We start from the raw sequence: 27,800 nt of genomic DNA, 5'->3' as shown, positions 1-27,800 counted from the left end.
TGAGACTCATCAATCTAGCAAGACCATGTTTCCAATAAGAAATAAAATTGGGCTGGGGATATTGCTCAAAGGTAGAATACCTCTGGGTCAATCGCCAGTACCCACCCAAAAAAAGCTGGGCACTTAGAAATGTAAATGCCATTATGATATTTTGATATATAATATAAAAATAACATTTTATATACTTATTTCCTGAACTTAGGAGCTGTGACTAATGAGCATTAAAGGCCATGGATGAAGATGAATTTGAATTGCAGCCACAAGAACCAAATTCATATTTTGATGGAATAGGTATATTATTTCTTGGGTTGACTTATTTCTTACATAACCAGATTTGGAGTTATTTATCAATAGGATGAATTGCTAGATTTGTTACCAATTTATTCTTATGTATCTAATTTTTCTGCCAGAATCACATAGCCAAGACAATCTTTTTATGTCATCAATACTAAAATTTTATTATTAACTTTCAATTATACTGATTCTCTGTTATATAGCTAGATGTCATTAGTTGTCACTTAAGAATTATGTAAGTTTTCTTTTGTTACATTAATATATTTCTGCAATTTTATTGACCTAAGATGATGCAAATTTATCTCAAAATTCACAAGTCAGAAGAAAATATATGTACTGTGGCTCAACTGGATTTTCTCTATAAAGTTTCAGAAGGTTAAAAATCAGTGTATAAAATCAAAATTAGGGGTTTGCATTTCTGGCAGGCCTTAAAGGGAGAAAGCCTTTCTAATAATGTTTATACTTTGAGTCTAATGTTTATATTGAGTCTAATAATGTTTATACTTTGAGTGGTGATAAGATGGAGATATTTGTTTCTTCACTATAGTTTATTAGCCCTAGTGGTTTTGCTTCTAAAGGCTGCCCACATTTCTTAGGCTTTACATATAGTTCACTCTAGTAGCAATGATAGGTCTTTCTGTCATTCTTTGAAGCTTGTTATTTCCTTTCATTATATCATCTTACCTCTGGCCAGAAAACTGTCCCTCTAAGAGGTCATAGGATTAGATTGGATCCATTTAAGTAATCTAGGATAACCTTCAAATACCCCTAGTTATATGTCTGTATTTTCTTTTGCCTAATCACATACCATATATATAACATTTAAGGATGGGGTATGGACAGAAAATTTCTGGGGAACATCCTGCTTTCTTGTTTTCATTCCAGTTCTCAATTACATCCTTCCAAAATGTTACAGTCACCCTATTTCAAGATTCCCATTCCAAAAATCTCATCCAAAATTAGAGAAGCCCACAAATATCAAATCACATCTAAACAAGGTGCCAATGATAACACTAAATATCAATTACTAAATACTTTAGGGATAAGATTTCTTTCCATTTGTTCACCTCTACAGCTAAAGAAACAAGTTATCTACTAATATTCAGTAATAGTTTAGGGTATTTTGAGGCAAAAAGGGAAAGAGACATCAGTCTAAACAAATTTTGAGGTCTTGCCCTAATAGGGATTATTTTTAAAAGATTTGTAGATAGGCCTCTTACTACTGTGATAAATTGCCATGACACACAAAATACTCATAACAAATTCCAACAGAAATACTGCTAGTTTGAACTGAATGGGTCAGAGAAAGTCGATTAAGCTGGATGTGGTGGTGCTTGCCTGTAATTTCAGTAGTTGGGGGGCTGAGAAAGGTAGATTATTGGTTTGGGAAAGCCTCAGCCTTATAGCAAGACTCTCTGCAACTTAGTGAGACCCTATTTCAAAATAAAGAATAAGAAGTATGGCTAGAGGGTGGGTATAGCTCAGAGTTAGAATGTCCCTGGGTTCAACCCCCAGTATCACAAAAATAAATTAATTAAAATAAAGTAACATTAGGAGTGTTATTTAGTCTTTAGGAGTAGAGTACTCCTGGTATCTTCTCCATTTTTAGTATCAAAATCTAAGCCGGGCATGGTGGCGCACGCTTGTAATCACCACACTTGGGAGGCTTAGACAGGAGGATCACACAGATTCGAAGCCAGCCTCAGCTACTTAGTGAGGCTCTCAGTAACTTAGTGAGACTCTGTTTCCAAAAATAGGTCTGGGAGTATAGCCCGGAGTTAGAAAGCCTCTGGGTTCCACCCTTAGTACCACAAAAAAAAAAAAAAAAAAAAATCTTTTTTTTTTTTTTTTTTTTTTTTTTTGCGGATCTGGGGATGGAACCCAGGGGCATTTGACCTCTGAGCTACACCCCCTGCCCTATTTTTTATTCTTTATTTTGAAACAGGGTCTCACTGAGTTGCTGAGGGCCTCACTAAGTAGCTGAGGCTGTCCGCGAACTGCAATCCTCCAGTCTCAGCCTCCCGAATGCTGGGATTACAAGCGTGCGCCACCACTTCTGGCTCAAAATCTTTTCACTTCTATTAGTGAATAAAATTATCACAAATAGTAGCTGAAAACAAAATCTATTGTCTCATGGTTTCTGTAGATCAGAATTCTATCATGAGTCATCTACTTTGGTTTTTATATGATAGAAATTAAAATGTTAGCTTTTCTTCATACCAGTTAGCTTCATGCCATATAGCTTCAGGTTTCCCCCAACCCCTGCTGCTTCTAGGGATTAAACCCAGGACCTCAAACATGTTCTACCACTGAACTACTAAAATGTTTTGAAATTCAGTTGATGTGCCTAAAAGAGAGAATTAAGTTTTTTTTTTTTTTTAAGCTTTTTTCATTTCTAGGGATTGAACCCAGGGGCATTCTACCTCCAAGTTAGGCTGGCAGAGAACCTGTGATCCTCCTGTCTCAGCCTCCCAAGTACTGGGACTACTAGCATGTGCCACCATGCCTGGCAAGAACCAGTCCTGGGACTTGGGCTAAATGATAGAATTTGAAGGGCTAATTGCATTTTATTGCAGAAGGTTAACACTTAACAATAGTTGTCTGTCTTTGAGCAAGTCATTTAATCTGCCATAGTTTATAATTTCATGTGCATAACAATAATGAAACCTCTCATTACAGTTTTTCAAGACACTTTCCATACATTTCCGTTTGATTATCACCACAGTCCTATGAGATATGCATGACAAATATTACTGTCCTCATTTTACTAATGAGGAAACTGAAACTCAGAGGTTAAATGACTTGCCCAAGGTCACAAAGTGTAAGTGTACAATCCTGATGTCTGATTTAGATTATTTAGTGCTTTTGCCATTAAATGCTTTCACCTTTATGTCTACACAGTATAAATTATATTGATCTATTACTTCATGTAGTTTATTAGGAATATAGAAATGAAAGAATACAAAATATTTTGTAGAAATCTTATAGGAATAAAAGCAGGAATGTTTCATTATTATAACACATGGGTAATCCAAGCATGTATTAACTATTTATTTATTTATTTATTTATTTATTTATTTATTTATTTATTTATTTTTACGGTACTGGGGATGAAACCCAGGGGCATTCTACCTCTGAGCTACACTTCCAGCCCTATTTCTTATTCTTTATTTTGGAAACAGGGTCTCACTAAGTTGCATAGGGCCTTACTAAGTAGCTGAGGCTGTCCACGAACTGTGATCCTCCTATCTTAGCCTCACAAATGGTGGGATTACAAGCGTGCCCTACCATCCCTGGCTTAACTGACTTTAAAGACTACTACAGCTTTTATTATTTTTTTGGCCCTTGATCATTTTTGTGTGTCAAAAGATGTTTCTTGGAGGGCATGTCTTTTTAAAAAATTTTTTGGTCGTACGAGGGATGGAACCCTTCTATTCCGGCTATACTCCCAGACCCGGTTTGAGACCCAGTTTCAAAATAAAGAATAAAAATAGGCTGAGGTTGGAGCTCAGAGGTAGAATGCTCCTGGGTTCCATCCACAGTACAAAAAAAAAAAAAGTCACCTTAGTAACTCTTAAGTCTTTTATGTTTGCTTTTCTATGAACAAGGAGCCATAATATCTAAAATGTATTATTTGATCTTTTGTTACAATTCTGAGTTTATTTTATTTTACATTTTTAGGTAAAGATATAAATTCTATTCTTGTTTGTGACATTGAGAGTAACATTTAGTATTATCTGCTATGCAGATTTTGTGATCTTGGTTAACTCATTTATTCTTGGTGGTCTTTTATTGGTTCACCCTCTACCTTTATTCCTTAACTGCAGAAAGGAAATAGATTAGGCCGTTTTATATTCTGAGGAACTACTTTGGAAATTGGGGTAAGGGACCATGAAAGATAGGGCTAAGAGAAAGCAAAGTAACCTGTTACAGTGGGGTTGTCCTACCTCAATTGTCTTCACCCTTCACCAACCCCAGATAGTTGTATTTTACTCATTTTATTTGCCACTCAGTTGCCTTCTCAACCAATTTTCTTCCCTCTAATTGTGACCTACCCACCTTTACTTTGTATTCCCAATTGTTCTATGTCTTAGATTTAAAGGATGATTTTGTTATTGCCGACATTATAGGTAGAAGTTACTGGTGGGCTAATGCACAAAAATATAAAAGTAAGGAAGGTATAGGGTGAATGAAAAATGGAAACGGTAAAAAAGAAATATGTTCAAAATGACCAAAGAATAAAACTGATATGTTAGGGAGATGGTGAAGACATTAAGAAAAATGGTTTATTTGTTTTTAAGATTATATTACTTGCTTGTTTTATATAATCATCTCCTTAAGATTTTATTTTATTGGCATGGGGAATTTTTCATGTTGATATTCTAAAATTTATTCCATTGGAATATTTATCTTCTGTGACTCTCCCAAGATTTTAGTTTTTCTAGTATTTCTTATGTTTTAATTGGTTATGGTTTAGTAAATTTTTGAGTTAATTTCTACTTGTTATATAGATTATATTTTTATTTCTTTAGTTTATTATAATGGTAGTCTTTTCTTGGTAGAAACTAAGTACGATTTATATTATTGGAGATAGTCATGCATATTTACCTGAAAAATTATTGTTTTAATTTTTATTTTTTAAGGAGCTGATGCTACACACATGGATAGTGATCAAATTGTTGTCGAAGTACAAGAAACAGTTTTTGTTTCTAATTCAGACATAACTGTGCATAACTTTGTTCCTGATGACCCAGACTCCGTTGTAATCCAAGATGTTATTGAAGATGTTGTTATAGAGGATGTTCAGTGTTCAGATATTTTAGAGGAAGCAGATGTATCTGAAAATGTCATTATTCCTGAGCAAGTACTTGATTCAGATGTAACTGAAGAAGTTTCTTTAGTACAGTGCACAGTTCCAGATGATGTTTTAGTTTCTGATATTACTTCAGCTTCAGTGTCTCTTCCAGAACATGTCTTGACAAGTGAATCTATACACCTGTCTGGTGTTGGGCATGCTGAACAGGTGGTTCATGATAGCCAAGTAGAAGCAGAAATTATTACTGATGCTCTGACCACTGACATAGTTACAGAAGAAGTATTGGTAGCCGACTGTGCCTCAGAAGCAGTCATAGATGCCAATGGGATCCCTTTGGACCAACAAGAGGATGACAGGAGCAACTGTGAGGACTACCTTATGATTTCCTGTAAGTCTGGGCAGGGAACTATGTCTGTCAAAGGTACTGATTGTTTTTATTTGTGATACTGAGAATTGAACCTAGTGCTTCACACATGGTAGGCTGGTATTGAACTATCTTTATAACCCTTTTCATTTTATTTTAAGACAAAGTCTTCATAAGCTGTTGAGGCTATTCTTGAACCTTTCAGTAGTCTAGCATCAGTTTCCTGAGTACCTGTGATTATAGGTGTACACTACCACACTTGGCTTCAAATGTGTATTTGAAGATTCTTTTTTCTAGCTTATATCAAGGTTGAAGTTTCTTGCTTGTGACTTAAACTTCAGTAAAACAATGCAGGTATGTGAGATTTATCTTAATTTTACAGAAATCAATCTATTCTGTATCATAAGCCACATATGTAAATGAAATGAAACAGAAAATTGATTCCTGAATAAGGATAGTTGTGAAAACAGAAAGATATGGAATAGAGGCAAAGGATTATTTATTTATTTATTTATTTATTTATTTATTTATTTATTTATGTGGTAAGTGGTACTGGGGATGGAACCCTTCTACATTCGAGCTACACTCCCAGACCTATTTTTATGTTTTTTATTTAGAAAAAGGGCCTCTTAAGCCAGGAAAGCTGGTTTTGAAACTGCGCAATCCTCCTGTCTCTGCCTCCCAAGCATGGTATTACAAGTGTGCACCACCACGCCTGGCCAAAGGACTATTTTATGAAACTGTGAAATTTGATTATACTGTTACCTACTTCATTGGAATTATTACTGACACTGCAAGAGAGTTTATCCTGAAAAATATATTTTTATTTTAATTTTCTGGTGCATTGTAATTCTATGTGATACTGAGATTCATTGATACATTCATATATGTGCATTGCATAATTTTTACTGTTCTCTTTCCCCTTTTCTCATCTTTTCATCCCCTTCTTCCTCCCTGAACACTTCTCTTTTTCTACTATAGTCTTAATTTTCATGAGCTCCATTCTTTTTAATTTTGAAACAGGCTTTCACTAAGTTGTGGAGGGCCTCACTGAGTATCAGCAGAGGCTGGCCACTTCTATCTCAGTCTTGAAAGTGTCATGCGTAGCTTTCTTTTCTCTCTTCTCTCTTCTCTCTCTCTCTCTCTCTCTCTCTCTCTCTCTCTCTCTCTCTCTCTCTCTCTCTCTCTCTCTCTCTTCTATCTCAGTCTTGAAAGTGTCATGTGCAGCTTTCTTTCCTTTCTCTCTCTCTCTCTCTCTCTCTCTCTCTCTCTCTCTCTCGTGTGTGTGTGTGTGTGTGTGTGTGTGTGTGTGTGTGTGTGTGTGTGTGTTGAACCCAGGGGCACTCAACCTGCAGGTTACACTGTCCATCCCTATTTTTTATTCTGAGCCATTCTTTTTTTCTTCTTTTCTCTCCAGCTTTCATGTGTAAGAGAAAACTATTTGTCCCATGACTTTCTGAATCTGGCTTATCTCCCTTAGCATGCTTTTCTTTAGTTCTCTGTGTTCTTTTTTTTTTCTTATTCTTTTTGCAAATGACAAAAAGAATTTTATTCTTCTTCATGGATGAATCATTCTAACTCCAAGCTACACTCCCAGCCCTGTTTTATTCTTTTATTTTGAAACAGGGACTCACTAAGTTTCTGAGGCGGCTCTGAACTTCACTGTGATCCTCCTTTTTCAGCCTCCCAAGAATTGGGATTATAACCACACCCAGCTTGTTTTGCTTTTTTTCCCCATGAACTTTAAAGGACCATACATGAGGTTTCTTATTACATTTATATATTGAAGAGTTGACTTAGTTTTTCCTTTTAGTACTTGCAAAGATTTTGTTCTTTCTTCTAGTACTTGCAAAGATTTTGTTCTGATTTTTTGGTCTTAGATAAAATAAAAATTCTTTTACTTTATTTTTTGTAGTGCTGGGGATTAAGTCCAAGGATGTTGTCTCTTCAGGCTACATCTCCTCCCTCTTTTTCTTTTTTTTTTTTGGCTAAAATGTAAATATTTTATTTCATTTTATTTATTTATTTAATTTTAAGTATGATAGTTCTTTTTTATTAATTATTTTTTAAATTGGTGCATTGTAGTCATATCAATCACATTGGAGTACAAGACTTGAGAGGATATACAAGCACACATCATCCAATTAGCCCTCCTCCAGCCCCCATCCCATTCCCTCCCCCTCCCTCCATCCCACGCTTCTTTGGTGATTTACTTTGATACATTTGTTTATGTACCTCCTGCGTTTTAAAGAGGCTCCGTCCTCCAGTATTACATACCCTCTGATTGGTCACATTAGTTGCTTCACTATAGGGCCCTTTCTATAGCTCAACCTCTTCCTGTTGCCCTTTTCCTCCTAGTTATTGCTGATTAAGAGAAGTGTCTGATTTATATTTTCTGCGATATTTCTCTGTGCATGCTGTGTTGCAAGTACCGATCCCACTCTTGATGGTCCCAGTAGTGGCCTGGCTACTCAGTGGACTGATCCAGACCTCGCTGGCTCAAGCAGCGGCCTTGCCTCATGGGAGGCCCCAGTTCTGGTCTCGCTGGCCCCTGCACCGGTCTAACCCCTAAGCTGGCTTTGGTCCTAGCCTTGGAGGCCGCAGGAGTGAACTTGCCTCACGCCAGGCTCCGATGCTGGCCATTGGCCCCTGCACCGGCCTAACCCCTTGGCAGGATTTCAGTCCCAGCCTCGGAGGCCCCAGCACCGGCCTAGCCTCACGGCAGGCTCCAATGCCGGCCTCGTTGGCCCCAGCACTGGCCTAACCCCTCGGCAGGTTCCGTTCCCGGCTTAGGAGGCCCCAGCACTGGCCATGTCTCACGGCAGGCTCTGATGCAGGCCTCGCCTCACGGCAGGCTCCGATGCCGGCCTTGCTGGCCCCAGCACCGGTCTAGCCCTTCGGCAGGTTGTTATCCTGGCCTTGGAGGCCCCAGTACCGGCCTTGCCTCATGGCAGTCTCCAATGCCAGCCTCGCTGGCCCCAGCACCGGCCTAACCCCTCGGCAGGCTCTTATCCTGGCCTCAGAGGCCCCAATACCGGCCTTGCCTCAAGGCAGGCTCCAATCCAGGCCTCGGAGACCTCAGCACCAGCCTTGCCTCATGGCAGGCTCCAATGCCGGCCTCGCTGGCCCCAGCATCGGCCTCACCCCTCGGCAGACTCCAATCCCGGCCTCGGAGGCCCCAGTACCATCCTTGCCTCATGGCAGGCTCCGGTGCCGGCCTCACTGGCCCCAGCACCGGCCTAACCCCTAGGCAGGCTCCGATCCTGGCCTCGGAGGCCCCAGCCCTCTTTTTCTTTTTGAAATAGGGTCTGGCTAGGTTGCCGAGAGTCTGTATTCTTGCTAAGGCTGTCCTCCAACCTCTCTCAGCCTCCCAAGCACTGGAATTAAGGATTGCAGCACCATATCCAACTTGAGGTGACTTTGGTACAGTTTGAAAGATGGGGATCTAGTTTCATTCTTTTCCATAAGAATATACAGTTTTCCCCTCAGTATTTGTAAAAAAGTATCTTAACATTGACCGGGCATGGTGGTGCATGCTTGTAATCCCCGTGCTTGGGAGGCTGAGACAGGAGGATCGCACAGGTTCAAAGCCAGCCTCAGCTATTTAGTGAGGCTCTTAGCAACTTAATGAGATCCTGTTTTCAAATAAAGTATAAAATAGGTCTGGGAGTATAGCCCGGGGGTAGAAAGTCCCTGGGTTCTACCCCCAGTACCACCACCACCACCAACAAAAAGTGTCTTAACATATTTTTTCCAACGTGTTTTTACTGCCTTTGTCAAGGCTTGGTATTTGCATGCATGCATGTATGTATGTATGTATGTATGTATGTATGTGCTGGGTATGGAACCCAGAGGCTTTCTAACTTTGGGCTACACTCTCAGGATTTGGGAGGCTGATACAGGAGGATGTGGTTCAGGGAAAGCCTCAGCTACTTAGTTAGGTACTTTGCAACTTAGTGATACCCTATTTCAAAATAAAGAATAAAAAAATAGAGTTGGGGTGTAGCTGGATGGTAGAATGCTCCTGGGTTCCATCCTCATTGCCACCAAAATACAAAACAAAATACAAAACAAACATTATTAGTGTTATATTTTCATTGTTCCCTTTACAAGTCTGAAGTGGGCCTTTTTATTTCTTGTGATTAATATTGGCTTCAAGTCTGCTTTATCAGACTGCTTTGTCCTGCTGGCCCTCAATCTATCTCTCTCTTTTTGGGGGGGGGTATTGGTACTGGGGTTCCTGGAAACCCTTCTCCGGGCTAAACTTCCAGACCTATTTTATATATATATATTTTTATCTGGAAACAGGGTCTCTTAAGCCAGCGAGTCTGGCTCCAAACCAGGGTGATCCTCCTGTCTCCAACCTTCCAAGGATGGGGATTACAAGTGTGCACCACCATGCCTGGCTCCTCAATCTCTTTTGCATTAAAAGAATAGCTCTGGAAAAGTTGAAAGGATGAAAGGAAAGGATTAAAGGTTAGAAATATGAAAGGTGTGAGTGTGCTGTTACCCATTTATTAAAATTATTAATGAAACATAGGGTTCTTCCTGAGGAAAATACATATTTTTATTATGTAGTATATTCTGCTTTTTTTGATAGACTTTGAGAAGGAATTGGAGAATACAAACAATTACAAAATTATATATGGTTTTGTTTATTTTGGATAGACTCAGAGAGGGAACTGTATTAATCTAAGTCCAGGAAAGAAAAGTGCTTCTGATAAGAACTAAGAATTGGTTATGAATGACCATGATGAAAACTTATCCCTGTACCATTTGTTAGACTGCTTTTTTCCCATTAAATTGTCTTGTACAGCCAGTTGACTATAGATATCTGAATTTGTTTTGGAATGCTTTTTTACTATGTTTAGATTATCTGGCAATGTCTTAATTTTACCTTCTGCTTTGCTCCATCCCTTATTGCATTTTTTTCTCCCCTTTATAACCTGCTTCATAGTGTCCTCTATCCTTCTTGTGCTGGGATTGAAACCAGGGGTAGTCTGTCTTAAAGCTACATTCCAGACCTTTTTATTTTTAAACAAGGTCTTGTTGAGTTGTTGAGGCTGGCCTTGAACCTGTTAGTCTCCTGTCTCAGCCTCCTAAGTACTAAGATTACAGGCATGCACCACCATGATTTGCAGTCTTTTTCTTTTTTTTTCCCAACATAATTGAGTATGTCATTCTGTTGCTGCCTTCTAGCTTTCTTTTTGGAAGATTAAAACTTCATTTAAGAATTGTCTTTTGGCAAACAGCTACTATTCTTATTGGAAGATTAAAGTTTGGTTTGTCATTTGACAATGTATTATGTTGTAGTTAGAAGTGACCCACTTGTATTTGCGGAACAACTTCTTTATGTGTGTAGGCTACTGTTTTTTGTTTTGTTTTTACCAAATTTAGGATTTTCAGCCATATTCTTAAAATGTTCTTTCATTCCTTTTCTGTCTTTTCTTTTGGGACTTTGTAAGATAGGACATATGTTTTATAAATTTTATGTGGTTTTGTTTTTATTACATAATTTTTCTTTTAAACAAGTTATATTCTTCCTTTCTTTTACTTTTGTATATAAGAGAAATATCTGAATAATATTGTAATTTCTATCAAAAATTAAAGTGACTTAGTTTTAAGCACATCCTTTTTTATTTTCCTTTTTTTTTTATTGGTGCATTGTATTCATACATCATAATGGGATACAAACTTTTGTAGACATACATGCACACATCGCCCAGTCAGCCCCCAGCTGATCACCACCCCGTTCTCTCCCCATCCCTCCCTCCCATGCTTGGCTTAGTGGTTGACGTCTAGTATTATAGCAATTTATCCAAAACTAAAAATGATAATCTCTCATAACAGTTTCATTTGTCTGATACCAAGCTTTTGATGACTTAAAGATAACATTTCAATATTTCTTTTTACTTTCTTACCAGAGTATATTTTTTTCTATTTTTTTAGGTGAAATATCATATATTTATATATTTATTTTTCAGAAAAAAATCTATCCTAATATGGAATATGGACTCTAGATACCCAAAACGATCTTGAAAAAGAACAAAGCTAGAGGATATATATTTTCTGATTTCAAACCATATAAAGCTACAATAATTGAAACAATGTAGTACTGTTCTAAAGGCAGATATATAAACCATTGGAGTTAAATAAAAGCCTAGAGCTAACTTCTTCCCTATATTGTCAAGTTGTTTTTGACAAGGTTTCCACGAACATTTGGTGGTGGAAATAATAATCTGTTAACTAAATATTGTCGAAAAATAATAATTACATGGAAAAGAATAAAACTGGACCATTGCCTAATCCCATATACAAATATTAACTCAAAATAGATAAAAGACCTAAATATAAATCTTAAGACTATAAACTTTTAGGAGAAAATCTGGGTCATAAAACCTCACAACATTGAAATTGGCAGTGATTTCTTGGATATGATTTCAATGGCACAGGCAACAGAAGAATATACAAACTCCCTAAAAAATAAAAAAAAAAAATTGTATATCCAAAGACAATGTAAACAGAGTTAAAAGTTACTAATAGAGTTGGATAAAATATTTCCAAATGCTATATCTGAAGGTATATTAATATTCCAACTAGAAATCCTAAAAATTAACAACAATAAAGGCAAACAATACAATTTAAAATAGGTAAAAGACTAACATAAATAATGTATCTCCACAGATAACCAATCTTAGTTGTCTGTTGGATGGAAAATCTTGTTTCTCTGGTTCTGGTGTGTGTTACCTATTTCTTCTTTGTAGTTAATCTCTTTGAGTATTTTCTCTAGCGCTGATTTTGAAGACATAAATTCCTTCAGTTTCTGTTTGTCATGGAAGCTTCTTATTTCTCCATCAAGTTTGATAGAAAGTTTTGCTGGGTAGGAAATTTTTGGCTGGAAGTTGTTTTCTTTCAGAATTTGGAATATGTTACTCCAAGCCCTTCTGGCTCTCATGACTTGGTTTGGGAAGTCTGGAGTGATTCTAATTGGTTTGCCTCTGAATGTCACTTGGCCCTTTGTTTTTGTTGCCTTTAAGATTCTCTTCTTGGCTTCCACATTGGTCATTTTGACAATTATGTGGCGTGGGGAACCTCTTCTCCGATCCTGTCTAAAGGGAGTTCTATAAGTTTCCTGGACCTGCGTATCGACCTCTTGCTCTATGTCTGGAAAATTTTCTGCTATTACTTCCTTGAAGAGATTGTTGATCCCTTTGGTTTCACTTTCTTTTCCCTCCTCTATTCCAATTATTCTTAGGTTAGCTCTCTTAAAATGGGCCCATATTTCTTCAATATCAGATTCCTGCTGTCGGATATTTTTTTCTAGATTAGAAACTATGTGTTCATTTTTGGAATGATCATCTTCTAAGAGCGAGATTCTGTTCTCCATGTGGTCTAATCGGTTGTTTGTGCTTTGAATTGAGGCCTTTACTTCATTAATTGCATCCTATATCTCTTTTGGGCTCTCTCTGAGTTCTTTTCGAAGCACCTCTATTATTTCTACAGTTATTTTCCTGATTTGATCTTCTAGAAATCTCTGATTTTCTGTTTTATCGGGTTCTGATGTTGTGGGGTTGTGGGCATTCATTGCTCCAGTGTTATTCCTCTTTCCCATGATTTCAGAAGTTTGTGCCTTCTCTGGGTTCTTCCCTTGTGTCACTATGACTTCACTTAAGGTGCTCTGGATCTCGAGTCTGTAGTATCTCAGATCCCACTACTCCTTTACTGGGTTGTATCACAGAGTCTCCAACCCAGAGAGTCGATAGAGGCTGCTTTAAACTATGGGGTGCCAGTTTGTACGTTCTCCTATGGTGTGATATCTCTGCCACCGCCACTCCCCCACTGGAGTACAGTACTGGGATTTCTCCTCTGTAGCCTGCAATTTGACTCACTGTTCTTGAGTACGCAGATGTAGCTGTACTGGACTCGGTGAATTCGCTGCTGCTGCCGCCGGTGACAATATGGCGCCGCTGCTACGCCCTCGGCCATGTGGCTGGCGTATTTCTTCTTGGTTTTGAGTTCCACTCTGAATCCCTGCAGCGTGTGCTGATCTCAGCCACTGGGAGCTTTAGATTATCCCTGCACTGAGCAATCCCGCCTGGTTGTTCCGCAGCGGCTCACCTCGGCTTGCTGTAGCCGTCTGGTGAACTCGCCTCTGCCGCTGGCAGTAAAGCGCTGCTGCTGCGTCCTCGGGCGTGAGGCCAGTGTATCTCCTCTGTGGCTCTGAGCTCTGTTCTCAGTCCGCTTTCTCTCTGGAGCCTGGTGATTTTTTTGTTTCTCTGGTGATGGTGTTTTCTGGCTATGAAAGGCGCTGATTTTGTGGTAATGGAGATTGGTTGTTAGCGGGGCTCTTAAGCCCCGCTATTCTCGGTCGCTATCATCCCGGAAGTCCTCCTTTTTTTTTTTTTAATGGTACTGGGGGTGGAACCCAGAGGCTTTCTACCTCAGGGCTTTACTCCCAGACATATTTTATATTTTATTTGGAAAACAGTCTCACTAAATAGCTGAGGCTGGCTTCAAACCTGTGTGATCCTCCTGTCTCTGCCTCCAAGCATGGGGATTACAAGCATGCGTCACCACGCCGGGCACTGTTTTATTTTTAAAGTACATAAATGAAGATACATCATATTAAGAAAATAAAACTAACAACAAGGGCAATTTGCTGAAGCCAGATTTTAGTTGCTCTCCTGAAGGTTTGGGTTTTTTTTTTTTTTAATTTTCTATTTTTTGGTACTAAGAATTGAACCCAAGGGCATTTTACCTTTGAGATACACTCTCAGCCCTCTTTAGTTCTTTATTTTGAAATAGGTTCTTACTATATTGCAGAGGGCCACAAACCTGTGATCCTCTTGTCTTCAGCCTCCCAAGTACTGGAATTATAAGTGTGTTACCACCACATACTGCTTGTTTTTTTTTTTTTTTACTTGGTAGGATAAGGACAGACTTGAGTAAATGAATTCTTTTTTTTTTTTTTTTTGGCAAGTCATACTGATAGAAGTGCATCATAAATATTTGGTCAGAAACTTCAGGAGAGAGAAATCAAATAGACAATTACTGGAATAGGTGGTGGTTAATAAATCTTAACAACAACCTGATTTTAAGAAACTAGGTAGTGGAGTGAACAGAGAGCTGGAAAACTGAGAATAGCAAAATATTTCTGATTATATTAATTTAGACTAAAGGCAACTCTAGTGCAAATGCAATACCATTTTATTCCTCAGTGAAATTATAATTGATTTTCTCTAGAACCATAAAGAAGTGATATGATCAGTTAAAAAGGAAGCTTATTTTCTTCTAACTCCCTTTAATAATTCATAGGCTTCAGACAAAGTATATATTGTCCCCAAGTTTTATCTATAAATATGGAAGAAATGAGATAATTTCCAGATAAAACACCTATTTTGAAAATCTCTGCTCCAAACTCTAATTCTTCATTACTGCATTTTTTCTTACATAGTTGTGCAGAAATTATATGACTCAGTTTTATGCCAACATTCTCAATCTATTCTAAATATTTTAATGGTAGCTTTATCTTTTTATTTTTTATTTTTTATTTTTTTGTGGTACTGGGGATGGAACCCAGGAGCATTCTACCTCTGAGCTACACTCCCAGCCCTATTTTTGATTCTTTATTTTGAAATAGGGTCTCACTGAATTTGAAAAGGGCCTTACTAAGTAGCTGAGGCTGTCTGCGAACTGTGATCCTCCTGTCTTTGCTTCCCAAATGCTGGGATTGATTACAAGCCTGCATCACCACACCTGGCTTAATAGCAACTTTTAAATCAAAACTTGAGTAGTAATGAGCCATTTAAGATTTTCTGTTTTTAGCTGGGCGTAGTGGTGTGCGCTTGTTACTACTAGGGGAAATGGCTAGCCTCTGCTACTTTGTGAGGTCTTCTGCAACTTAGATTTTGTTTCAAATAAAGAATAAAAAAACTGGAATGGGGGTATACCTCAGGGGTAGGGTAGAGTCACCTTGGGTTCAATCCTCAGTACCCCTCACCCTAAAATTTTTTTAATCACTTTTATAATTTTCATTTTTAAAATTGTTTTAAAATTTTTATCTTTTGAAAGTTGAATTGCTGGGGTATACCTGTGAAACTTTTAACTGTAAAAAAACTTTTACTGTAAATTTTATTTTTCTCTAGTAATAAAAAGCTTTGTTCTTCATTTTCTTTTTGTATTTGAGGTATGTTAACATATTTAAAAACTTACTGGAAATATCTCTTATTTCAAGCTATGGGCTTTTTATTTAATTTTTGGTGATACTGAGGGTAGAACCCAGAGGCTTTCTACCTCTGGTCTATACTCCTAGACCTATTTTATACTTTATTTGGAAACAGGGTCTCACTAAGTTGCTGAGAGCCTCACTAAGTAGCCGAGGCTGGTTTTGAACCTGTGCAATTCTTCTGTCTCAGCCTCCCAAAGGTGGGGATTATAAGTGTGCCATGCACCCAGCTAGCTATGGGCTTTAATATATAACATTTTTGCAAGTTCCTAAGTTGTTAGACTTTTGGGGGCTGCATAAGTTTTATTTTATGGTTATTTGCATACCTTTGAAGATTTTTGTGTTTGTTAGATTTTGGGAGCATTTTACCTTTAAGATATACCTCCAGATCCTTTTTTATTTTTTTGTTTTGAAACTATCTCACTAGGTTGTAGAGAGTCTAGTCAGTACATTGATGAAACTATTTTTGAACCTGTAATCCTTCTGTTTTAGCTTCCTAAGGACTGGGATTTCAGGCTTGGGGCCAAAGCGTGGCTCAAATTAACATTTATTAACATATCTAGCCTGACCTTGTAAACAGTAAGTTTTTAATGCTTGCCTAAAGAGGCCAGCATATATATAAGAAAACTATTGAAGTTATAAAATAAAAGATGGTCATTAAAAGCAGCCTTTGATAAGTTCTCAAGAAATAAAAAAATCGCTGAAGAAATTATGAATTTATTTTGGATTTTCTGCTTTGTTCACTGAGCTCTTTGTCCTTGCAATTCTTAGTTCAGAATTCCAAAGATTTATTTAGGAAAATAACCTTAGATCAGTCAGCTGAATATATCATAAACACATTTAACTTTGTGGGGAAGCCTTAGTATACATTTTGTTATAAGTAAGGGCATGATGCATATTTTCTTCCCACAAACTACGTTTATAACACATACTTTTAGAATATGCTTCATTTAGATAGCTTAGAAGTTCAGGGAAGCTCAGTGAGTTACTTAAAATCACAAAGCATTGGCAAATTTATTATGAGTAGGCTTATCCTGGAAAGTTTATTCTTCTCCACCTTCAAATTCTTTACCCACTCGGCCATTCTATCCGTTAACTAAATTCTTAGTTGTACTGTACATGTAGTTGAAGCTACCAAACCTGCTCTTTTCTTAATTTTTGCATTCTAAATTCTTATCTTACCTTCTTCAAAATAACTTGGGTATATTCTCATTTATGTTTACTATTTATCCTCAGATCTCAAAATAAATAATATATTTTCTATTCAAGAAAAATTTTTTCATCTTTGCTTCTCATTTTGTCTCCCTTTTTTTTTTAGATTATGATCTAGCAATTTTACTATATTTTCTAACAATAGTCTCTCACTTTCTATATTTCCCCTCAAAGATTGTGATCATGAACATGCTTAACTGTCTTAATCCTATAACTCAGTCTAGATACTATTACTTCTTTTTTTCCCCTAGAACTAGATTTCTTGGGCTGGGAGTAACAGGATTTGCCTAGTATTTTTAAAGCCCTGGGTTCTGGTTCCAATCTTAGCACTGAAGGGGAGAGGAACCCATCTATATATACATATGCATTATATACACTAGACTTTTTATTTTCCTCTGGTACTTGGGATAGAACCAGGGGCCTTCTACCTTTGAGCCATACCCCCAGCCTTATTTTTTATTCTTTATTTTGAAACAGGGTCTCACTGAGTTGCAGAGGACGTCACTAAATAGCTGAGGCTGTTCATGAACTATGATCTTCCTGTCTCAGCCTCCCAAATGCTGGAGTTACAAGTGTGCATCACCTCACCTGGTTTTACCTTAGACTTATTGAAGAAATTAGATTTTGATTGAATTTTTGACCCACTTTGACCCTTCGACCTTTTACTCATTAGTTTTCACCCAAGAACATAGTGATGTCTGCTTATCAACACCAAAGACATTCTTTCTTGACTTGTATGTGTACCTATTTATTGCAGGTTAAAGAAGGATTCTTGAAACTTTCAACAATTTAGCTTCCTTTCATGCATTAATAAACTTTTTAGGTTTTGCTCCTTAGACTTCTTTGTGAATTCTCATTCTTATCTTGCCCGTATATTATTAGATTTCAGCTTAATCATTTTTTACCTGTATAAGGTACTGAGGATTGAACCCAAGGGTATTTTACCTCTGAGCTACATTCCAATCCAATTTTTTTTAAACAGTCTTACTAATTTTTGAGGACCTCACTCAGTTTCTAAGACCAGTTGTAAAACTCCTGTCATCCTAGGATTATAGATGTTGCCACTAGGTCCTACCACTTATTTTTTTTTTTATAATGTAGATTCTTTGGTCTCCAGTTTCAATTAACATTTTGGTGATAGTTCTAAATCTGTGCTATTTTCCAAAAACTAGCAGCTAGTAGGTTCACAACTCAGTCACTCATTCATTATGTTCTGTTTATTTTTAAAATTGGACTTCAGGTTTACTATGTTTCCTATTTTCCTTCCTACTCAAGATTTCTGATTCATAACCTGAGTTGCTGAAGTAGAGTCAAAAGTGGCATCCCTGCTTCATGTCTTTTGTGTGTTTTTCTGTGTGTGGTACGGGGGTTCCTGAAAACCCTTCTACCTCCAGGCTACACTCCTAGACACCTATTTTTTTATATTTTTATTTGGAAACAGGGTCTCCTAAGCCAGCAAGGCTGGGTTCAGACCTGCGTGGATCCTCCTATCTTCACCTCCCAAGTGCTGGGATTACAAGCGTGGGCCATTCATGCCCAGCTCCCTGTTTCATGTCTTGATGTCTTCACTTCAGACTAATTTTTCTAGGCTAACACGATGGAAAATATGAAAGCCTTACTTTTAAAGCAAAAAATTTTCAGACCTTTCACAAAAATTCCCACTGGGAGAGTGCTTTTAATTTTTTTTTTAATCTAAGTTCCATGCCATTTAGGCTATTAAGATAGCCTTGTTCTGTGAAGCCCTTTGCAACATAGCTTTAGCTTAGTAGTTGGCCATTCTTCCCATTTGTACCTTACATTGTGGCAGTATTTAAATATATATAAAGCCAGGTGCAGTGGCGCATGAGACTGGAGGATTGCGGTTTGTATACAGCCTCAGCTACTTAGGCCCTTCGCAACTCAGTGAAACCCTGTTTCGAAAATAAAATACTAGAAAATAGAGCTGGGGGTATAGCTCGGAGGTAAACTGCCCCTGGGTTCCATCCCCACTACTGCAAAAAAAATAATAATTAAAAAAAAATATATATATACATATATATATTATATACAATAAAATATATAGTAATATATTTTTCATGTTTCCATTTTTTGTTTTTATTATACTCTTTGTATATTCTTTGTCCTCTTTTAGCTTAACTTGAGATTTTTTTTATTGATGCTGTTCAGGGTGATAGAGGCATACATGCACAGAGTATTTGTTGAACCCTCCTCCCATCCCACCTCTTGCCCTCTCCTTTTCCCTCTCCACATTCCTGTTCTCAGCACAGTGATTGGCTTTGTTAAGTTTGTGTATGTACATTATGTCCATTGAGCTGCTTTCCTCTTCCAGACTTCTATCCCCATCCCATCTGCCTTCCCCTCCACTAAGGTTTCTTCTTTTTTGGGAGTCTGTACTGTGTCCTCATTTCTCCTTAGCTTCTGTATATAAGTGACTAATTTAGCATAATATTGCCCATTTTCATCCATTCTCTGGCAAATGATGTAATTTTGTTCTTATTGGTGAGTAGATTTCAATTGTGTATATATATTGTATGATTTTTTAATCCATTCATTTGTTGATTCAGCCAGTTCCGTAGTTTGGTGATTATGAATTGTTCTGCTATAAACATAGGTATATAAGTCTTACTGTGGAAGTCTGTTTTCATTTCTTTTGTGTAGGAATGGTTTAGCTGTATCACATGGTAGATTCAGTTTCATTCTTTTCAGGATTCTTCACACTGTTTTCCAAAGTGGTTGCACTAATTTGCAATCTATCAACAGTGTATCAGAATTCCTAATTCTCTACATCCTTGACAGCATTTATTGTTAGTGATTGTCATTATAGTTGGGGTTAGGTGAAATCTCAGGGTAGTTTTTAGTTTATTTTGTTTTTCTAAGTTGTGGAGGGCCTCACTAAATAGCTGAATCTATGATCCTCCTGTCTCAGCCTCCCAAGTAATGGGAGTATAAGTGTGCACCACCACGCTTGGCTCAGGGTAGTTTTTTAATTTGTGTTTCTGATTGCTAATAGTGTTGAACATTTTCTCAAATATTTACTAACCATTTGTATTTCTTCTTTTGTGAAGTGTATATTTAGTTCACTTCCCCATTTTTTGACTGGGTTATTTGCAAAATAGGGTTTTTTGGCAGTGTTTGAGTTGGTTTTTTTTTTGGTTTTTTTTTTGTTTGTTTTTTTGGTGGTATTGGGGTCCCTGGAAGCCCTTCTACCTCCAGGCTACACTCCCAGACCTATTTTTACATTTTTATTTGGAAACAGGGTCTCCTAAGCCAGTGCGCGCCGCTGGTTTCGAACCTGTGCGATCCTCTTGTCTCTGCCTCCCAAGCGCGGGGATTACAAGCGTGTGCCACCACACCTGGCGAGTGTTTGAGTTTTTTGTATATTCTAGATATTAGTCCTTTAGCGAAAGAGTAGCTAGTAAAGACCTGTCAGTTCTAAAATGAGTAAAAATTCTTTGTTGTAGAAGAGTTGAACCATACTGTAGCTATTGGTAGTCCTTTGCTGGGATTTTCTTTCTTTTTGGATTGAAACTTGCTGCAAAGCTCTAGTTCAAGCTTGATTCCCTACCTGCAGAGTTTGTTTTGGAAGAGACTAGCACTGACTGCTGGCTTCTGGGAAGAGGCTTTTCTGGGCTGGGAATAGGTCTGTGGCTTAGGGTGCTCACCCAGTGTTCCCAGGGTCTTTGGCTCAATCCCCAGAATTATAAAAAAGTGAGAGAAGAAAGAGAAAAGGAAGGAGGGTAGAAAGAGAAAAAATGCAAAGGGGAAAGAAAAGAAAAAACATACAAGCATACAAACATATAGCAAAGTTGTCTTCTGTAGCCCTCTTGGGCCTGAATGTATATTTTCAGATATTTAAAGTCCATTCATTACAAGTGTGTTCCTGAGCACACTTTAAGCATTCCCACTTGCTTGAATATCTGTAAAAAAGAGGCCAGTCTGAAGCCCTGTGCTAGAGCCTCTTTTGAGAAACCAGACTGATGTTTCTGTCTATGTAGGTGCCAAGCACCAGGTGCAGGCTCAGGGTCCATCCCAAAGTAAGTGTGGGGAATCTATGTAGGGTTGGTATGTGACTTTCAAGCCCAATATTTTCCTCAGAATTTTGTGTGTGGCATACAGTCAAGATATGTGTGTTTTCCCACTCTCTCTCTCTTTTTTTTTTTTTATGGTGTCTTTTCAGTTACCCACAATGCTGGGACTGTACTCACCTCCTTATGGTTCATTCACTTACCTCTACCTGTGTGCATGGTGGGATGGAAGAGATAGGAACCATGTAGTAGGTTGGGTCACTTTTTTGTCTGATGCCAACCAGGGGGTGTGTGCTTCTGTGTCTGGTGCCTACACTGTGTATGGAATAAGTCTCTGGTTGCTAGATAAGAGGTTTTTGAGACTTCCAAAGTTCCCACCATTTTGGGGGGAAGTTTCCTTTTCTGCTTTTTCAGGGATTTGTTGCTTTTTCTTTTTTATCAAGCCTTCATTCTTTTTTTTGTGTGTGGTACTGGGGGTAGAACCAGGGGCTTTTCTAACTCTGGGCTATACTCCCAGCCCTATTTTATACTTTACTTGGAAACAGGGTCTCACTAAATTGCTGCGAGCCTCACTCAGTAGCTGAGGCTGTCTTTGAACCTGTGTGATCCTCCTGTCTCTGCCTTCCAGGCACGGGGGATTACAAGGGTGTGCTACCACACTCGGCCAGCCTTCATTCTTGTAGATATTCTTGAGTTTCTTTTTTCTTTAGTTCCCATCTCTCATGAAGGTAATCAGTGATGTGGAATGCTGCTCAATTTGGAGGTTCCAAGATGAGTTAGAGAGAGATGAGTTAGATTTAAGTTTGCCGTAGGGCGTCCCCAAGCTATCCATTTATTTCTGAGGCAGGACATGGCATTATTTGTCAAATCTTTTATGACCTACACTCTCACAGTGATATTTTATAAACCAAGGGAGAATTTTAAAGACATTCTTTCTTCATGATATGATAATCAGATTTGGAAAATTAATATTCTATATTACGGGTTTTTTTTGTTTTGTTTTGTTTTGTTTTTTTGCTGGTACTGGGGTTTCTGGAAACCCTTCTACCTCCAGGATACACTTCCAGACCTATTTTATATTTTTTTTATTTAGAAACAGGGTCTCTTAAGCCAGCAAGGCTGGTTTTTAACCAGCGCGATCCTCCTGTCTCTGCCTTCCAAGCACAGGAATTATAAGCGTGCGCCACCATGCCTGGCTCTGTATTATTTTAATAATAATGTTTGCTCTGTGGAGTATAGTTTTAGTATAAATATTCTTTTTTGTGTGTGTGTGGGTCTAAGTGTGGAACCCAATGGCATTTGATCTCTGAGCTACACCCCCTGCCCTATTTTTTATTCTTTATTTTGAAACAGGGTCTCACTGAGTTGCAAAGAGCCTCACTAAGTAGCTGAGGCTGTCCACGAACCATGATCCTCCAGTTTCAGCCTCCCAAATGCTAGGATTACAAGCGTGCGCCACCACACCTGGCAATATAAAGTTTTATATATAAGGGAAAGTTTACTTTTTCATGTAAGTGATCTTTTAGATTTAAATTGTATAAGAAATCAAATGAATTTCTAAATGAAACTTCAATTTTGAGATCAAATAGGTACTAAAATGTGGTTTGCAAATATAAGTATGTTAGAGAGTCAGAAAAGGCCAAAAATGGAAAAAAAAAAAAAAAACCTGCAAAGCCTGCTTTTTAGGGTCCAGTATTTTGGGGTTCTTATAGTTAAGATGAAGTAATTAGATTTTATAATACTCAATTATAGGAAATAAGATTCCAAATACTGTTTGTTTGCAGGCAATCCTTCATTCCATATGAGTAAAAAAATGATTAAATATCACTATATTTTTGCTTTTTAGTTTGGTTTTTGAAATCCCAAATTTACCTTATCATAAACTATGTAAGAATTTTGAATAGAGAAACATAATTTGAGATCTTATTATGATCAGGGTGGTGAATTTGCAGGATTTTTTCAGAGATTTCAGAATCTGTGTTCTGTGTTCATAAGCCAGTTAATAAAACTAAGAATTTAAAACCTTAACTGCCTTTTCTCAAGTGACACTCATTGTGGTTGAATCATGCATACATTCATCTCTTCTCATTGCAGTGTAGCTTTTTGATATTCATATTTTGATAATTTAAGACTTTTTTTTTTGGTGGTACTGGGGATGGAACCATTTTTGGTGGTACTGGGGATTGAACCCTTCTACCTCCGGGCTACACTCCCAGACCTAATTTATATTTTATTTGGAAACAGGGTTTATTAAGCCAACGAGGCTGGCTTCGAACCTGTGTGATCCTCCTGTTTCTGCCTCCCAAGCATGAGGATTACAAGCCTATGCCCCCACGCCTGGTGTTTTTTAAGACTTTAAAAAATCTTTTTAAATGTATTTATTGCATCTAATCTTGTCTAGGTTAAAATCATTCAATTTTATTTGAACCAGGATAGAGGTCAAATTTGTTTTAAAGAGATGACTTTTAGAAGTAGCAATATTTTATTTTAGTATCTGATGTTACTGTTTGTGATCTGTTTCCCGTGTCTGTAGTGAATGATGCTGGCAAAATGGAACATGATGGTTCTACTGCAGTTACCATGGATACAGAGTCAGAAATCAGTTCTTGTAAAGTGGATGGTACTTGCCCTGAAGTTATCAAGGTGTACATTTTTAAAGCTGACCCTGGAGAGGATGATTTAGGTAAGAGGAATTCTTTAGCAAGTTATATATTTGTTCAAATTCTTCCACCTAATTACTTCATTTAGATTTTTTCAATATAAGAGTTAGATTGAAATTTAAAATCTTTTCTGAAGTTATTTCTAGTATAGATTCTCAGTGTTGCCAATTCTTTCCTTAGGGCAGGTTATAGAGGTAACAGAATGATGGTAGCTTCTGGTACAATTGGGGGCATTGAATACAAATAAGGAGTGCACGTAGGAGAGAACTGAGCTGCTCTCTTTTTATTTCTAAAAGGGGCTGTAAGCCAGTAAATTTGGGAATTTGTCTGTTAAAACAGGTTGAAATGATGTTGCAAGTAACTTCTTGGAACTATCTTCTTCCTTAATAGGTGGAACTGTAGACATTGTGGAGAGTGAGCCTGAGAATGACCATGGAGTTGAACTACTTGATCAGAACAGAAGTATTCGTGTTCCTAGGGAAAAGATGGTGTATATGACTGTCAGTGACTCTCAACAAGAAGATGAAGATTTAAGTAAGTAGGTGGCCATTTTGTGGGAGATTACTTTATGTTTCTACAAGCTCTTCTTTTTTTTTATAACACTGTTATGGAAAGGTTTATGCTACCCTATTCAAAGAAAGGACATTAGTGACACTTAATACATACTCAGAATGTTGCTTTTTTAACAAATTATGGTGAAATCCAAAGAATGAGTAATTTATTCCAACAATAATTATGAAGTACTGTTATGTTTTACACCTGATTTTATTCTTTTCCTATGTGGTCTCAATCTAGTCACAAAGGATTTTGTTAATTTGTATTTAGGTGTTGCAGAAATTACTGATGAGGTTTATATGGAAGTGATTGTAGGAGAGGAGGATGCAGCTGTTGCTGCAGCAGCAGTATCTGCTGTGCATGAACAGCAATTGGATGATACTGAAATGAAAGCCTTCATGCCAATTGCATGGGCAGCAGCTTATGGTAAGTCACACAGCAATTTGAGGAATTAGGTGGTTTTTGAATGTCTTATTGGAAAATGGTTTCTGTGGTCTTAGCATTTCAGAAGCATGAAGAAACTGGTATGATGACTTAAGCAAAGGTAGAGAACTTAGATTATATAGTTTACCTTTTTCTTTTAATAAAAATTTTATTCTTATTATATAAGAAGTACAATGCTTATTTTTTTTTCTTTATTATTCCTGTCTCATAACTTTATAATTTTGAAATACCACAAGGAAACCTATGGGGTCAAAATGCTACTGATTTGGATGATAGGAATTTTTGGTCCTGTTTTAAACATCTCATTAAAACTTATTATCTGGCTGGGGATGGTGGAGCACACTTGTAATCCCAGTATTCAAGAGGCTGAAACTGAAGGATTGCTGTTCGAGGCCAGCCTCAACTACTTAGTAAGGCCCTCCACAACTCAGTGAGACCCTGTTACAAAATACAGAATAAAAAATAGGGCAGGAGGTGTAGCTCAGAGGTTGAATGCTTTTGGGTTCTAGCCCCAGACCTGTAAAAGAGGAAGAAAAAAAAATCTGAAGCCAGGCATTGTAGCACATGCCTATAATTCCAGTATTTGAGATATTGAGACAGGATTGTAGATTGAAGGCTAGCTTCAGCAATTTAGTGAGACCATCAGCAACTTAACAAGATCCTGTTTTAAAATAAAAGATAAAAAGAGCTTGGAATATAGCTAAGAGGTAGGATGTTTCTGGGTTCAGTCTCCAGTGAAAAACAGCAGCAGCAACAACAACAAATACTATCTGATATAGAAAATTTCTGTCATTCATGAGTATCATGGCTTACTTTTGTGGTTGTAATAATTTATTTTTTTACGATTCATAATATTTTGTAATGTGTTTTTTAATGCACATTGTTAGGTAATAATTCTGATGGAATTGAAAATCGAAATGGCACTGCAAGTGCCCTATTGCACATAGATGAGTCTGCTGGCCTTGGCAGACTGGCCAAACAAAAACCAAAGAAAAGAAGAAGACCTGATTCTAGACAGTACCAGACAGGTGAGAGAGCATGAGTTCCACAGTACAGGGATCTCTATGAGGTCTTAGAAGAAACTCTAGCATGTATCCATAGGGATATTGTGATATGTTTACTGTAGACCACATGTAGCCTTTTTGTATTGAATTTAAAAAATATAACTTTTATAACTCAGTGATATTCGTGAATGATTATTTTTGAATGAAAAAAAATAGATTCTGGATTATATATTAAAGAAAAAGATTAAGAGTTTCAGTTGATTTAATTATAAATGAAAATAAACCCTAAAATACACTACTTAACTTTAAGGGAATGGTTTTCAAAAATCTCTGTTAATTTAAATCAGGCTTACTTTATAAAGGAGTAAGAGAGTATTTCAATTATTCACATAATGTATTCCTTTCCTATATTGTTTGGTTTATATTATATGCTGGTTTGCATGTTTACAACATGCAAACTTTTTGTGGTTTACAACATGCAAACCAGCATATAATATGGTGTTGTTAAACATTACCGCATATAATAGGTGTGGTTAAACATTACCACAAATTAGCATAAATTGGGATTGTAATGACCAAATTATATATAGTGAACTTTATTCATAATTTTCTACAAATTTTTAAATTAAAGTGGCTTCATCTCTATTTGATTGATTCATTCTTCTTTAAATAAATGAATTAAAATTAATATGGTTATACAGAACCAAATCAGATTGTTATTATTTTGTGACTCTTTTTTGTTAGAAAGCAATGAAAAGAATGCTCATAAGTCTGGAGTACTTGCCTCGTGATGTTCAGAAAACACACTTTGAATTTTTAGAACAAAACAGAACTTGGCTTAAAGCACTAATGCTTTTTTCCCCTTTCTTAGCAATAATTATAGGCCCAGATGGACATCCCTTGACTGTGTACCCTTGCATGATTTGTGGGAAGAAATTTAAGTCAAGAGGATTTTTGAAAAGACACATGAAAAACCATCCTGAACACCTTACCAAGAAGAAGTACTGCTGTACTGACTGTGATTACACTACCAACAACAAGATCAGCTTACATAGCCACCTGGAAAACCACAAGCTGACTGGCAAGGCAGAGAAGGCTATCGAATGCGATGAATGCGGGAAGCATTTCTCCCACACTGGGGCTTTGTTTACTCACAAAATGGTGCATAAGGAAAAAGGAGCCAACAAAATGCACAAGTGTAAATTCTGTGATTATGAGACAGCTGAACAAGGATTATTGAATCGCCACCTTTTGGCAGTCCACAGCAAAAACTTTACTCATATTTGTGTAGAGTGTGGCAAAGGATTTCGTCACCCTTCAGAACTTAAAAAGCACATGAGAATTCATACTGGGGAAAAGCCATACCAATGTCAGTATTGTGAATATAAGTCTGCAGACTCTTCTAACTTGAAAACCCATGTAAAAACTAAGCATAGTAAAGAGATGCCATTCAAATGTGACATTTGTCTTTTGACTTTCTTAGATTCCAAAGATGTGCAGGAACATTTTCTTATCCACCAAGAAAACAAAACACACCAGTGTTTGCATTGTGACCACAAAAGTTCGAACTCAAGTGATTTGAAGCGACATATCATTTCAGTTCACACGAAGGACTATCCCCACAAGTGTGACATGTGTGATAAAGGGTTCCACAGGCCCTCAGAACTCAAGAAACATGAGGCTGCCCACAAGGGTAAAAAAATGCACCAGTGTAGACACTGTGATTTTAAGATTGCAGATCCTTTTGTGCTAAGTCGCCATATTCTCTCTGTTCACACAAAGGATCTTCCATTTAGATGTAAGAGATGTAGAAAGGGATTCAGACAGCAAAATGAGCTTAAAAAACATATGAAGACCCACAGTGGCCGCAAAGTGTATCAGTGTGAATATTGTGAGTATAGCACTACAGATGCCTCAGGCTTTAAACGACATGTTATTTCAATTCACACAAAAGACTATCCTCATCGGTGTGAGTACTGCAAGAAAGGGTTCCGGAGACCTTCAGAAAAGAACCAGCACATAATGCGACATCATAAAGAAGTTGACCTATCCTAACAGTATGTCCACAGACTTGTAAAGATGTTGGCTTTGAAGCAGAAATTCATTTTAAAGTCTGTCATTCTTGTTCACATACAGTACTGTACATGATTTATATTGTGTATACATAAAAAATTATTGCTCTGTCTGTCCTTTCTTTACAT

General features: G+C 37.3%; 1 protein-coding gene across 1 annotated transcript; it reads left to right on the top strand.

The window, feature by feature from the left end:
• Positions 1–230: 230 nt before the first annotated feature.
• Positions 231–27,654, top strand: LOC308279556 (zinc finger X-chromosomal protein-like; the record flags this gene model as incomplete). The annotated part of the gene is made up of 7 exons (XM_080719688.1): positions 231–291; positions 4,938–5,498; positions 23,470–23,619; positions 23,987–24,130; positions 24,422–24,577; positions 25,483–25,623; positions 26,471–27,654. The coding sequence occupies 7 exons, from the start codon at positions 231–233 to the stop codon at positions 27,652–27,654; spliced, it is 2,397 nt and encodes a 798-aa protein (XP_080575814.1).
• Positions 27,655–27,800: the final 146 nt, after the last annotated feature.

This window comes from Muscardinus avellanarius (assembly GCF_963383645.1).
Source record: "Muscardinus avellanarius genome assembly, chromosome: Y".
Classification (NCBI taxonomy): domain Eukaryota; kingdom Metazoa; phylum Chordata; class Mammalia; order Rodentia; family Gliridae; genus Muscardinus; species Muscardinus avellanarius.
The sequence above is the reverse complement of the archived record's forward strand: the minus strand, read 5'-3'. Positions and strand labels throughout refer to the sequence as shown.